General features: G+C 36.0%; 1 protein-coding gene across 5 annotated transcripts in view; it reads right to left on the bottom strand.

Moving 5' to 3' along the window:
* Window positions 1–5,077: 5,077 nt before the first annotated feature.
* The window catches only part of LOC105489976 (zinc finger matrin-type 3), a 54,686-nt gene continuing 44,675 nt past the window's right edge, over window positions 5,078–15,088 (bottom strand). For 4 of the 5 annotated variants that reach the window (XM_011755163.2, XM_011755159.2, XM_011755160.2 and 1 more), the window contains one exon: window positions 5,078–12,748. In XM_011755163.2, coding sequence (XP_011753465.1) covers window positions 12,537–12,748 — 212 coding nt within the window. In that variant the 3' untranslated portion in view covers window positions 5,078–12,536. The remainder of the gene's footprint in view (window positions 12,749–15,088) is intronic. The other variant, XM_011755162.2, reaches the window with a different exon arrangement.

Below are 15,088 nucleotides of genomic sequence, written 5' to 3' on the forward strand. Positions count from 1 at the left end.
AGAGATGGGCTTTTCCATATTTCCCAGGCTGATCTCAAACTCCTGGGCTCAAGTGATCCACCCGCCTCAGCCTCCTAAAGTGTTGGAATTACAGGTGTGAGCCACTGCGCCCAAACATTAATAAGTGAAACTTTCTGAAGTTTCAAGTCGGGGACTAAAGGAAACCAAAAAATGTTTCACTCCAAAATATAATTCTTTGACATATTTTGAGATGACTACTCAGAGAGCCTGCAACACAAGAATCAGCCTGCAAAGCTGAGTCTTTTACGGGGATTTGCATATGTAGAGGAAATAAAGTGAAGTAAACAACAGATGCAAACAGGCTTTTTCTGAAGCCCTACCTTGCCCAGAATAAGGAAAGATTGAGAGCCTGACACCTTCAAAGGTTTTATAGAAACATCTACCACAGGCTCCCATCTCTTTTTTTTTTTTTTGAGATAGAGTCTTGCTAGTCGCCCAGGCTAGAGTGCAGTGGCATGATCTCAGCTCACTGCAACCTCCGCCTCCCGGGTTCAAGCTATTCTGCTGCCTCAGCCTCCAAAGTAGCTGGGACTATAGGCACCCGCTACCACACCCAGCTAATTTTGTATTTTTAGTAGAGACGGGGTTTCACCATGTTGTCCAGGCTGGTCTCGAACTCCTGACCTCAGGTGATCCACTTGCCTTGGTCTCCCAAAGTGCTGGGATTACAGGTGTGAGCCGGCCTCCCATCTCTCCTTTCTGAGGGTTGCTACCTGTGAGATCATCTGCATAACAAGACCACCTTTGCCGCACACCTTGCCTCTTCTCTCCCTCCCATAACCTCTCATGCCACCATAACCTGTCTTGACAAGCTTCAAGTCCCTATTCTTTCTGTAACATCAAGATAGTATGAAAAGAGTTGTGAATGGAAAATAAAATTTTGGGACCCCATATTCTCCATACCTAAGGGAAAAAGTCAAGCTTGAGAACTGAGTCACACAAAACTGCCTCCCATTTTGTTCCTCAACAGCTACAAAGATGAAAGACTACCTACATACCTCCCTCCCAATTTGCTCACAAGGAAATTTTTTGTGGGCCCCCAAGATCCTTACCCTAAAACAGTTCTGTTGAATTTCACCCTGACAATAACTAATAATTTATCTTCAGAGGAACGGACAAAGGATAGAACCAGAAGTCATACCTCTGATCACTTAAGACAGACGCGTATTTGGCTGCTTCCTCTATTCTGTTTACTTATCTTATGTAAAAATGTAGATTCACTGAGCATGAGACAAATGCCTCTACCCTCTCCTTTCACATGTAAAGTTTGGATCCACTGAACGCTGATTAAACCTTGAGAAGATTGCAATTCCTTGCCTCTTTCATCTACCGTTCTTTTCTCTCCTGCCCATGTTTTCCCCTTTAAATACGGAAGCACTCAAAATCCTCTTTGGAAAAAAAGTGTGAGCCACAGATTCTATTGTGACTAGTGTCTTTTTTGCCTGGGTGTATCATCAACCTTGGCAAAATAACTCTAAATTGATTAAGACCTGTCTCAGATACTTTTTGGTTTACAGCATCAGCTGTCTGGACATTTCTTTGAGTTTTTCATATTTTGTATGACTCCCATACCCATATGCACAATATTAAATCTGTATGCCTTTTTTCCTGTTAATCTATGGTCAGTTTGTTTTACAGACTCAAATTATCAAAGCTTCAGTGAAAAATAATTAAACTTTTATACACTTTGCATATATAAAATAATTTATAATTTTCCAAGTCTTCAGCTATGTACACCTATGGTCACAGTAGCATTATTCACAATAGCTAAAGATGGAAGCAACGTAAGTGTCCATCAGCGGATGAACAAACAAAATGTCATCGATACGTGCAATGGGATATTATTCAGCCTTAACAAGGAAGGAAAGGTGATAAATGCTTGAGGCAATAAGATACCCAAATTACCCTGATTTGATCATTACACATTGAATGCTTGTATCAAAATATCACATGTACCCCACAAATATGTACAATATTATGTATCCATAATTAAAAATAATTTTTAAAAATGAAGGAAATTCTGATACATACAACAACATGGATGAACCTTGAGGACATTATGCCAAGTGAAATAAGCCAGGCACAAAAGGACAATTGTCATATGATTCCACTTATATGAGGTACTTCAAATAGTCAAAATCATAGAAACAGAAAGTAGAATGGTGGTTGCCAGGGACTGGCGAGGAGAGAATGTGGAGTTATTGTTTAATGGGTCAAATTTCAGTTTGGGAAGATAAAAAATTTCTGGAGATGGAGAGTGATTATGATTGTACAACAAAGTGAATATACTTAATGCCACCGAACTGTACACTAAAAAATTGGTTAAAATGGTAAATTTTATATATTTTACAATTTTTAAGGGTTTAATTTTTTAAATTATTATTACATAAATGTCCATCAATAGCGGATCACTAACAGAAATTTTAGAACTCATACAACGAAACACCACAGAATGAAAAATAAGGAAATAGAAATCCACATGTGCTGGTATGGAATGCTTGCCAAGGTCACACACACACACACACACACCCCACCCCAAGGTGATGAACAGAGGGGATGGAATGCCTCCATTCACGTTACATAGACTATATCTGGAAAAGACTCAAGGAACTGCTAACCGCGATCAATTGCCACTGGGCACGGGGACATGGAAGCATGGAGTTCAGCGGTGAGTTCGGGACTTATGCATTCCAAAAAAAAAAAAAAAAATCAATTCTTTTTGAAAACATCAAGCTTCTAAATTATCCATAGTACTGAGAAAGGAATAAAGAAGAAATAACTAGATCCACCCCTAATGCCCCAATTATGGGGATCTGAATTTCAAGAGATCAAGTGACAAGCCAAGGAACACACTGGTGACAGAACTGAGACCAGTTACCCAGTATGTACTCTTTCTGAATGTTTGAAATATTTAATAAAAATACTTTTTTGAAAAAAAAGTCTCTTTCTTCATTGCTAGCTTATTAAAGTAGAAAATATTGTTTCCCCCCAAAATAAACTATGTTTGGGAAAACTTTAATATTTTATAGTTTAATTTTTATGTCAGCAAGATTTCCATGTTTGGTAACATCTGCTGCTGTATATAATTGTGTTTTAAACTTTTCAAGTCTTCTTTGATGAAAGATTTTTCTAGTCCTTCACTTCCTGGTTGGGGCTTTCATTGACCATTATTTTAATTTCCATGTTTGCTGCTGTTCACATAACCAAATATGTAGAGAATAGATTTTTTTAAACAAAATAGACATTTTTAAATAATCACAAAAAATGAGACATTCACACATGCCTGTGCAAATGTATCTATACATACATATATATGGATCCTGATTTCCAATTCAACACTTCCCCACTCTGTCATCCTTTAGCAGCTTAAGCTGTAAAAACAGTCCTCAGTATCTCTTAAAGACATGACTTCTTTGTTTTATTTACAGATAAAAACTCATATCCTCCACAAGGTGGTTTTCAACCAAACATCCTGCTTTAAAGTTAGTTCACCAACCACAAACTGTTAACTGTAAAATCTAGAGAGTCCACAAGGTGGCACTAGATACCGTTGGTCAAAGTCCGTAACCTAGTAAGGTGTAAGGATTTCTAGAAAACAGGGTTAGAGAGGTGCCTCTGGCATCAGCAAAGATGAAAAATTGAAGCTAATATGAAAGACATCTTGTTCCTGTCTAGAGAGGCAACTTCCAGCCAAAACACATTTGAAGTCCTAATTACATACTTTAAAGATTTATCCAAAATGCCAAGCCTAAGCTATAGACTGCCTGTGGTGGAGCGTATTTCTTCCAGTGGCAAATTTACATCTGTTCCTTTGGACACACTTCATTATTAGCATTTTATCATCTTAAAACGTATTTCCATTAACTCCCTCCTAGTATACATGCCCCCTAAATATACGTACACACATATACACACAGACTTGAAGATAAAAACAATGAAATGTATTTTTAGGGGATTTTTTTGGTAAGAACTCATAATCAGATCCCTTTAAAATAATATTCACATTACACAATAGCTATCTGTCTTCATCTTTTTGTAATTCTTAATTTTCAAGTTATGAAGATCCCACAATTAAGAATAAAACTTGGTGGTTTAAGCCTCAACTCAGATGATAAAAATCTTAAAACTCATCACAAAAAGATCTATTTCTGATCTTTATAATCTTCTATAAATTTATCATAGACTGGGAAACTTTATCACTAGCCTTTTAAGAAATTATAAAGGATAACACCCAGCATTTCATCTTGAATAGATTTTCAGCCAATGAATGAGCCTCAGAAATGCCTTTAAAAAGGCTGAAAATCTGAAATCATTTAAGACTTTTTTGGTGCATATTATCGTGGCTTTTTTTAAGCTAAGAATCTCCTGGAGATGATTTAATAAAATGAGCTGATGCCTTGAGTACTTTACAACACACGAATTCAATGTGATCTATTCACTTCATTCAGAAACATTTTTTTTGTGCGCAGACCCAAGAATTTTTCCCACAACAGTAAGGGTATGTGTCTTGCATCCTGATGTATCAAAGCATAACAGCATCTTACAGCCTATAATCTACTTTTTTGAATGAGCATTTAAATTCAAAAGTACACTGTATACAGAAAACCAGGCTGTGTAAAGGACCACATCTCAATTATGTTGCATATATAAATTGATTATATTTGTAAGAGTATTTTATATGTGAAACACCCAAAACACTAATGGGTATATGCTTTTTAATAACGTGTTTATTTCCAGCAGTGTTTATGGTACTAAGGCCAACTTTCTTAAAATTTGAAGGGAAAATAAATATTAAAATCTATCAACAAAATTGAGAACTCACTCCAGTTCCAGGCTAACTCCAGTGATGGCGAGAACAGGCAGTGTGAGCAGCTAGGTTGATTCTACTGCCAACCTAAAAGCTTACTGTACTTTGCATGATTTCCAGAAGAGCATGGCAGATCGTGAGGAGACTGATGAATGGGGAACCCGTAGTCATGGAGAATCGGCATCAAAATAGTGTCTCAGTGTCGACAATTTACCTTCTTCCCTTGATCTTCAACTCATAACCAAACAATTTTCAGACAAGACTCAGAAACCATTTTATTAAATTGGAACACAAAATGCCTGTTATAATAATGTCAAGCCTTTATCAGAAATCAGTACATAAGTCAGGATACACAGCCAAAATGAGCCATCAACAAAAGCAGTATAAATTTTAAATAAGTTTCAGATTTCTATACTCAATGTGCTAAAGAAAATAAAACCGAAAGAGCAATTTCAATTTCACAATTCACAGTTGATTGGTTTTAATCCCATGACACAGGTGTCATTCTGCAGCCCCAGAACACAGATTTCCAAAGCAGTGACTGGCATTCTGACCCAGCAGCACACACAGATCTTAAGTCCCTGGATGACATTTAGAGAAAATTTTAATCAACCACCCTAATTACACACAGTTTGGGCTGACATTTTTTAGCTATATCCTTTACCAAAGATAGTTCTAGTGAAATAGCAAAAGCAGTTTTAAAAGTTTGCCATGCCATTAAATGAAGGGTTCTAAAGTCTTCCTTGGTTTTACATTTTATTCTCTAATTTAAAACAATAAGTGCATTAAAATGCAACCTTAATGGAGAAAGCAAAATCAGTTTTGCTTCTGAATCTAGAGCACATATCCAAGGAGAGGCAACTTATTGTCCCAGCAGATAAATGGAATGCTTTAAAGCAGGATCTGACATACTCCAGTAAGGCATTTCAAAGCAGACACATCATACCCAAACTAAATCATTATGGTCAGTCAAGGATACCACAGGTGAACACCAAGTAACGCAGAGTTAACGTGAAATTCTTACAAATGACACACGATTTACAAAACCCCAGAAAGGTACTAAGGTACCAAAAGAGGGCAAAACAATGACCAGCCACTCCAAAAGAGTTTTGTTACTGTACATGCCATATTTGCAGAGTAGAAATAAACTGCTCTATATGCGCTCTGCCCTAGGATATCACTCATTCTGACATGTGGAATTACTTTTCCTTAAAAAAATATATCATGTAGAGAATACACCAATAATAAATGATATAGAACATTTATTATTTTCACTAGTGAGGGGGTCGCTTAAGCACTTACAAAGACTTATAAATGAATCATGAAGGTCATCAAAATGCAAAAACATCTGATAAATGCTGCATTATTAGTATTCAACAGTGCAGCAAGATTTTTAGTAACTGCATCGGGCTTAATTTGGAACTATAGCCATGAGAATATCTTTAAGTTCAAACAACTGCCAAATGTCCAAAAATAAAAGTGTAATTAGTAAAAATATGTATTTTCCCTCCAAGTGCCCAAAGGAAGTATTCAATTACTTTGGAAGCCATGAATTTTATCAAACACACACAAGAATATGAATCTGGAACACTTCAATTCTGATTCAATTCTACCCACTGAATCTTCATGACCTGAAGAAAGTCACTTAAATTCTTTAGATTTATTCACAAAAAGTGGGCATAAAAATAAAGGCATATGTAAAAAAAAATTTTCTAAACATGACTACAGTAAAGCTAAAGATGGTTACTAAGGCTTACAATTTCAACAACTCATTGTACAGTACAATCATTTTTAATTCTGCTAATTATAGTTGGAGGAAACATGGATAATTACAATTCTCAGAGAATTCAAACAGAATTCTTTAGAAAAATTAATAGCTTCAACTTACTAAGCTACTAAATCTGTTCTCCTAGAGTTGTTTAAAACAGCTAATTATATAGGGGTTTGACCCTTACTCCCCTCTACCTTCTGGTAGAGCAGCTCAAAGTAGTGAAAGGAGAAGTGACAAGAGTGAGAAAAGCAGCAACAGATTGAAATGAGGTATTCGCTGATTTCATAAACCCCAATCAGTAATTTACAGTTTTTTGAAGAAGCTGCATAGTTTGGCAAAAATACATCATCAGAAGTAGGGAAAAGAAAAATTATATTGAAATTTTAAAATTTATGACAAGCATTTAAAAATGACCAATTCTAAAATAAACTTGTATTTGAGAATTGTCCTCCCTCACCGTAAGCACACACAAGAAGAGAAACTGGAAGACAAAAGTCCACAGGAGGAAAAAAAAAGTGTATTAATTGGCTCAGGTTATCAACTTCATACATCGCTTTCAAAAAAAGATATTTAAATGAATGTTAAACCTTAATTAATGACACCCATGCTAAGAATTTAGGGCAGTGTATTGCCTAAAATTTACTTTGGAATGTTCTTTTAAAAAAAAAAAAAAAACCTGATGGATCAATGGATGAAAAGAGGGATGGAGATATGAACAGACAGGTGGCAATACAAGTATAGTCAAATGTTGATGGCAGAAACTAGCAGTGGTTATACTGAGAAGTTTTTCCAACTTTGATATACGTCTGAAAATTTTCTTGAGAAAATGTTGAGGAACATGTTAACATTTCTATAATAAAATTAGTCTAGCAATGTGTTTCAAAGATTCTAAGTACTCAGGCAATTTAGAATTTTAAATTAATTAAACTAGGGAAATTTTTGCTTTTAATGGCCTCAAACCTGATTCGTGAAGATACTTCATTTAATATAGAAATGAACTAACACAACTAATAATTATTGTGCCAGTCTCTTCATATGCTTTAGTTGCAAATACATAATTTTCCCCTCTCTACAGAAAAGACAAGTTTGAAAATGACCACTAGAATAAAGAATTTTTCCAAACATCAGTGTCAAGTTCTTCCAATCGACCACACTGCCATTCACCGAGTACAAATGCAACACAGATCAAGGTGAAAAATGATCTATGTCTGCTGCCAGCTTGGGACAACTGGATTCATTTTCAGAAGGTATGGTTTCTGATAATAATGACAATAGTTTTACTTGATATCAAATTGAGATTGCATTAAGAAAGGGAAAAAAAATATATAGAACAGAATTCACACAGACCTTTGTTATTCCAAGCTCCTATTTATGAATGGTGATTAATAGCAATAATTCTGTCATCTCTTCTCTCGGTGAAATGCTAATACTTGCTAAAGGCACTCAGATTCTGGGCTTAACGGAGACAAGGTCACATGGGACCATTAGCCAGTACGTTTTTTGGTAGCTACCCAGAAAAGGAAGTTTACAAATGTTCCTCCCATTCGTAATGGGAAGAAAAAGTCAAACAGCTATCAGTAGAAATGGTTTATGAGAAGCTATTTACACAGCTATTTGTCCATTCAGCTAGAGTGACAGTAACAGCTCACAATGGTAGGGGTTCTCCCCTGCCAAGAAAGCAAAAACAACAACAAAACACTTTTTTATCATATATGAAACTCCTGTACAATGATTTGGCTAGAAGGAAAGAAATAGTTGGTAAGGTCAGATTTTTTTGAAACATCTGTTCAAAAACCTGCATTAAACTTTTATCTGTCCTGACAAAACATGTCTCAATTTCTGTCTAAAGCAGCTCTATTGGCCTAGAATATTCCTCACCAAGTTCTTTAGAGAGGATTTCCAACCTAAGTTCTGACAATGAGGACATGAAGTAGGTTAGGTTCCAAAACCACCCTTCCTAGTCCTCTCTGTCGAAAATACCATGTCACACAGTTACATGTGTCCCCTGACACAAACGAGACTCATTTTACGTAGGTCACTGAACCTCAAACTGTTGTTGCTTGCTGTCCCAGCCAATTTAGGAGTGAAGGAAGATGTAACCAGACATACATATCTCCCTTTCTCCCTGTCCTAACTGTCGATAGGTAGCTATAAGCAAGCATATAGTTCTGTAGAAAAGCTTTCTAAAAGGAGGCGGAAGATCTCATGCTTCTTGTTAGCTTTTTAAGTCAAGGGGACGTAAGGATAATGTCAAGTAGCCACTATTCTTCTTTTAAACTCAGAGCTTCAAAAATCCTAACTGCTTTTCTAAGTTTACCAACTAATTAAAAGGTGAATAGTGAGGAAGAGTTGGAGGAGGAACTTTTTCCAAATAAATGGTATAAAGAATTATTCACCTTGCAGAATTCAGTACAATAAGAGACAGGCAGACAAACATAAACAACATGCACATATTTACAAGTTGCAGGACATGATGTACAAAGTCAAGACCAACAAAGTATTTTCAAAGTATCTTCGGTGTACTCAAAAGGATTACAGGGCACACTCAGTTTGGTAACTGAACTTTTTTTACAAAAGCACTTCAAAGGTATATGCAATCCAATCTTTTAATTGAAACACTAATTCTCTTTCTTTACAACTTCTTACCCTCAATACCTAAGAAGAATTCTAATTGTCATCTTCTAACATTGATTTTTTATGACAACTTACACAAGATATTATTCACAGAGAAAAGAGACTGATGGTATGCGTTCCTATGGATGATTACTGAAATCTAAGTTTTCTGGGTTTTTTTTCCTAATTTTTTGTTGTTGTAGTTTAGGCCTCTGTCCATCCTTGAAGACAGCATAGATAAAGACACTAACATAATTCCTGGGGAGCACAAGGTGCAAATCCTAAAATATGTTACAGAGCCAGACTGAGCTTCACAAAATGAAACCAACAAAGATCACATATCACTGACTCAGAAGAAACAACAGTCTGCTTAGACAGAGAAAAAACACTGTCTATGGAATACATGAATATGAGAAATTGTACCATGCAGAGATGTATCTATTTAGGCATTTCCTGTCTGATAACCTCTGTCACCCTTTGTTTTCACCTATGGAACAGAGAAGAATACTGCAAGGTAACAAGCTCAAAACACACGCTACTGTCATAGAGATTTGTGATTTTTTTTCAGATGTGCATGTAACTTTTACAAGTGATCATGGAAGTTATTTATCAACTTCCCAGAGTTTGGAAATTAAGAAGCAAATTGAGTTATTGTAGGCAATACGGTACTAAAGTGTCATATAAAACAAATACATAGGTTTTTTTTAGTGCAAAGAAATACAGCAAGTAAGAAATAACACTATAAATCTAACTTCTTTCTTTAAAAGAAAATGCGCTTATGCATTCATAATATCCATTAAGGGCACTGGGAAACTGGAAACCTGAATACACAAGGCCTGAAAAAACATCAAGCCCTTAAGTCCGCTGCTTTTTCTATGTATATAATGAAATTGTTAAGTGGAGAGAGCAAGGGGAACCCTTCTTTTAAAACTATTTCCAATGGAAAACAAAGTGGATGAATACTATTTTTACAAAATATAAATTCATGTTCGTATCTTCTACTGTTATTTGAAATAAGGGTTGAAATACCTCTCTATGGCAACATATATGTGCATGTGTGTGTGTGGGGGGGGGTGTGCATATACAACCTACCTACAGAGAAAAAAAACTAGATTTTTAGGTAATCATAGAACCAAGTGGCCAGCACTATAATGTTAAAATTAATCAAAAAATTACACTTAGCAGCAAAATGAATAACCCTACTGGCCAATAGGAAAAGCCCTAAATTGCTCAAAACTAAGCAACTCTACTTCATATATTACTGCAAAAAAATAAAAAATAAAAGGGTTATCATACTAAGAGTCACAGGTCTAGATAGAATCCTAACAGAATAGTAGTTGATTCTTCTGTTTCTGGGAGAAAAAAATGTTACAAAATAATTCTACTTCTCAAAGAACCACCACTTCAATAGAAGACAGTAACTGGATACTATACAAGGGTTAATCATACAAAACTCATTTTTAAACATGGGTCTGATTTGTTTAGAAATTGTCCCAAAGTATTACAGAAAAAGAATGATTGTAATTTGCCTTCCCCATCTATTTGCCTACAGAATTCTCGAGAAAAAATAGAAGTTGTATCTCTAATTAGTAAAACAAGCAATCGTATGTGAACTGACCATTGTGCAAATATATTGCTTAAAATATAAACTTCCTGATCAAGAGGTCTTTCAAAAGAAATATGGATGACCACTAGTCTTACCCATATAAAATATATTAAATAGATAAAATTTAGTTAATGAATATTCACAGAGCACTCCATTAGTTAATCTAGATACACATTATAGCTTTTTTTTTTTTTTTTTTTTTTTTCTGATACGGAGTCTTGCTCTGTCGCCCAGGCTGGAGTGCAGTGGCATGATCTTGGCTCACTGCAACCTCCACCTCCTGGGTTCATACAGCTTCTTATTTTAAACGCAAAAAAATGAAAATAATAATACTGATATAATTATCAGATGTCAAAGTGATCTATCATATACTTGTTAGTATCTTCAAGAAAGCTGAATTACAAAGAGTAAAACCATAGTTCGTATATATTTCTACTGGAAACGAAGACAGTGAAACTTTATTTGCTTTTTAAAAAATTCCTCTCTGTATATGAAACAGCAGGTGGTGATATTTTTCAGGACGGCCAACAGACTGGCAAGACAAAGGAAAATGTAAGTAAAGCGTAAGAATCAGATTATCAAAAAAGAAAGTGGCAAAACAAAATGTCAAGCAATCTGAACTTATGGTTTAGATCATGATATAAGTGCATATTACTATCAATGAAGAAGTAACTCTAAAATCGAAAAATCAAACATACCTTTGTTTCCTAAAATCCACTGGAAAATGTATTTTTTTTAAATCATATCCATCTTAAACTCATTGAATATTCAAATATGAGGTTTGGAAAACCCACAGCACAGCTGGGGCATGAAAATGAGCTTGTTAGACAAGCTGATTCAATGAGGGGGGAAAAAGAGGAGGGAAGAAGGCAGCAATTACATGTATGAAATCCACAACTGGAAATCAAGTTTAGCTGTTTGGAAGTATACAAGCTCAGTGGGAGTATTTGAATTCAACAAAACTTGCATTTCAATGATGGGGAGACATGATACAGAAAAAAAAAATGTCCTGGGAAAGACCCTAACAGTTTATAATAATGTATCCTACTGACAATGCATTGAGGTGGCGGTTCTGGTTAAGCCCTGGGAAACTGAAATCTCTGCTGACCTATTTTTACTTTGATCTAAAAAGAATTCAATACAATTCTTTAACAGTACATAAAACTACAACTGCAAAAGAAAATGGCAGGAAAAAAATGTCCCAGGAAAGACCTTAACAGTTTCTAATAATGTATTCTACTGACAATGCATTGAGGTGGTCGTTCTGGTTAAGCCCTGGGAAACTGAAATCTCTGCCAACCTATTTTTACTGTGATCTAAAAAGAATTCAATACTATTCTTTAACGGTACACAAAACTAAAATTGCAAAAGAAAATGAAACTTTTAAATAGTCAAATTCTAAGCAGTCAGGCTACCAGTGGATCAGAACTCGGGCAAGTTATTTCTGATGGGGTAGGTAGGTCACATGCTATGAGCAGCTCAACACAATTGACCCTGCAAAAGCGTTATGACCTAAGAGAAGCACGTTCTCCACACCCGCCTCCCCCCACCCCGCCCCCGGACCCCCAGGTTTTGACATCTTATGGTACCACCATGGGTTACATGTATTAACATTAAGCAGAGGAATGTACTCATATCAAAAGGACCACAAAGCAGGGCAAGTTGACAAAAGGCAAACAACAGGCAGAGCGAGCTGCTCTATCTTAATGTGATAATCACTATACATATCCCAGATTTTCCATCTCATTCCTGTACCGCTGTTCCGACACCTTGCTCTTATGTTGCTTGCTCTCTAAATGCTGCCGGAATTCCATCTCTTCGCCAGCCCCAACATTACACATTGAACAGTAAAACTGGCCACTTGGAGTAACACACATGGCCAGATCACGTGGAATTCTCTGCCGAGAGCGGGGATTGAAGTAAGGACCTGCTAAAGCAAGAGATAAAAATAATATATTCAAAATATTCATTAAGTGAATGACAACCTGACCAATTATCACTGTAATTTGTAATTCTAAGTTCAAATTACAAAATTCACAGATTCTTAGCCTTAAGTGAATGTGAAGTTAATGGATTTTTTAAATTACAATCTTACACAGGTTTGATCTAAAAAGATAAAATGATTCCTCCAACTATTGTCAGAAAAATTGCTATAGAGTCAAACCCAAATTCCAAATGGCTGTGTCTCTAAAAAAGTGAATACACTTTTAAAAAATACTTTAATTTCCAAGCATTATATCAGAAGTCTTACGCTTATGTTACCCCATTAATCCAAAAATTCTACTTGTAAGAATTATCCTAAGAAAATATTAAGAATTTTTTGGCCGGGCGCGGTGGCTCAAGCCTGTAATCCCAGCACTTTGGGAGGCCGAGACGGCCGGATCACGAGGCCAGGAGATGGAGACCATCCTGGCTAACACAGTGAAACCCCGTCTCTACTAAAAAAATACAAAAAACTAGCCGGGCGAGGTGGCGGGCGCCTATAGTCCCAGCTACTCGGGAGGCTGAGGCAGGAGAATGACGTAAACCCGGGAGGCGGAGCTTGCAGTGAGCTGAGATCCGGCCACTGTACTCCAGCCCGGGCGACAGAGTGAGACTCCATCTCAAAAAAAAAAAAAAAGAAAAGAAAAAAAAAAAAAAGAAAATATTAAGAATTTTCACACTGAGATTTAATAGCAATATATTTACCTCAGCAATGATTATAAAAACAAAAATTTAGGGGGAAGGAGAGATTCAAAAATAGGATTAAAGAAAATATGGTAATGAATGCAATGGAAAACTATGCAGTTGCTAAACATAATAATGCTATAGAAAACTCTTATGCTATTAAGTAAACTATGAATATCCCAAACTAGGATCCCATTTCTATTTTAAAGAAGTCATATATATGACGAGACTAGAATGAAATCTGCAAAAGCGTTGGTGACATTATTGATCATTTCATTTTCCTCTTTCTACATTACTGATCTCATACGTATGCTGGACCCTTAGAGTTCATTAACTTTCTGCTTTTCACTTCCACTATAATAATATCTGTGTAATGCTTTTCTCAAAATACTGCTTTCACTGCATCCTACAAGTGTTAATATATGTTCATTACTGTTTCATTGTAAGAATTTTTAATTTCCAGTATAACTGTTTCTTTGAACCATGAGTTATTTAGAAGTGTTTTTAAATTCCCAAATGGAAATTGTGTTTGCTTTTCTATTTTTGTTGTTGACATCTCATTTCATTGTATTCATTGCACTGTCAGAGAACATAATCTATCCTAAAATTTATTTTTCTGATATTAATACAGCTATCCCAGCTTCTTTCATTTCAGATAGATTTCTTTCATCCAATTTAACATTTTTTGGACTTTGGTAATTTTACTTTTATTATAATTACTAATACATGTTTAGACTTTTATTAATCATAATGAATTGTGCTTTTCCTTTTTTTTTTTTTTTTTTTTTGAGACAGAATCTTGCTCTGTCACCCAGACTGAGTGCAGTGGTGCAATCTCAGCTCACTGTAGCCTCCACCTCCCAGGTTCAAGCGATTCTCCTGCCTCAGCCTCCCAAATAACTGGGATTGCAGGCGCATGCCACCATGCCCAGCTAATTTTGTACTTTCAGTAGACATAGGGTTTCACCATGTTGGTCAGGCTGATCTCGAACTCTTGACCTCAGGTGATCTACCTACCTCAGCCTCCCAAAGTGCTAGGATTACAGGCATGAGCCACCGGCGCCTGGCCTGAATTGTGTTTGCTATATGTCCTTTTTATAGTAGGCCTCTCTGGTTTTTCAGTTAGCTCTGTTTTCTATTTCTTTCACTGTTCAAGTAAATGACCTCTGCGGGCATGTGCATGAATCAGACGCTGAAGTAGAGGGGAGGGTGAGGGACGACTCAGCCCACTCTCCCTACTGAAGACTATCAGAAAATGCAGAATTTATTCCTATAAATCAGTGTTTGTGAACTAAATGTGTATATCAGAAGCATCAAGTAAGCATTTTCAAAACACGCATATGTCTGGGTCCCACTCCAAATTTACTCGTTGAAAATCTCTAAGTCATGGTTCAGGCATTTTGTAAAGACTCCTCGGGTAATTCTGTTTCACTAGCCTGGTTAAAAACCACTGCTTTAGAATCTTTTTTTTTTTTTTTAACATGGTACAACTTTAAACCAAGTAGCCCATTTTTATCATGCCTTTTATATTTCTCAGCTGGCAAATATAAACAAACATAAAGGGACAATGTTAAGAGATCCTAAAACATAGACTATGGTGTAA

The sequence above is a fragment of the Macaca nemestrina genome, chromosome 2 (assembly GCF_043159975.1).
Source record: "Macaca nemestrina isolate mMacNem1 chromosome 2, mMacNem.hap1, whole genome shotgun sequence".
Taxonomy (NCBI): Eukaryota; Metazoa; Chordata; class Mammalia; order Primates; family Cercopithecidae; genus Macaca; species Macaca nemestrina.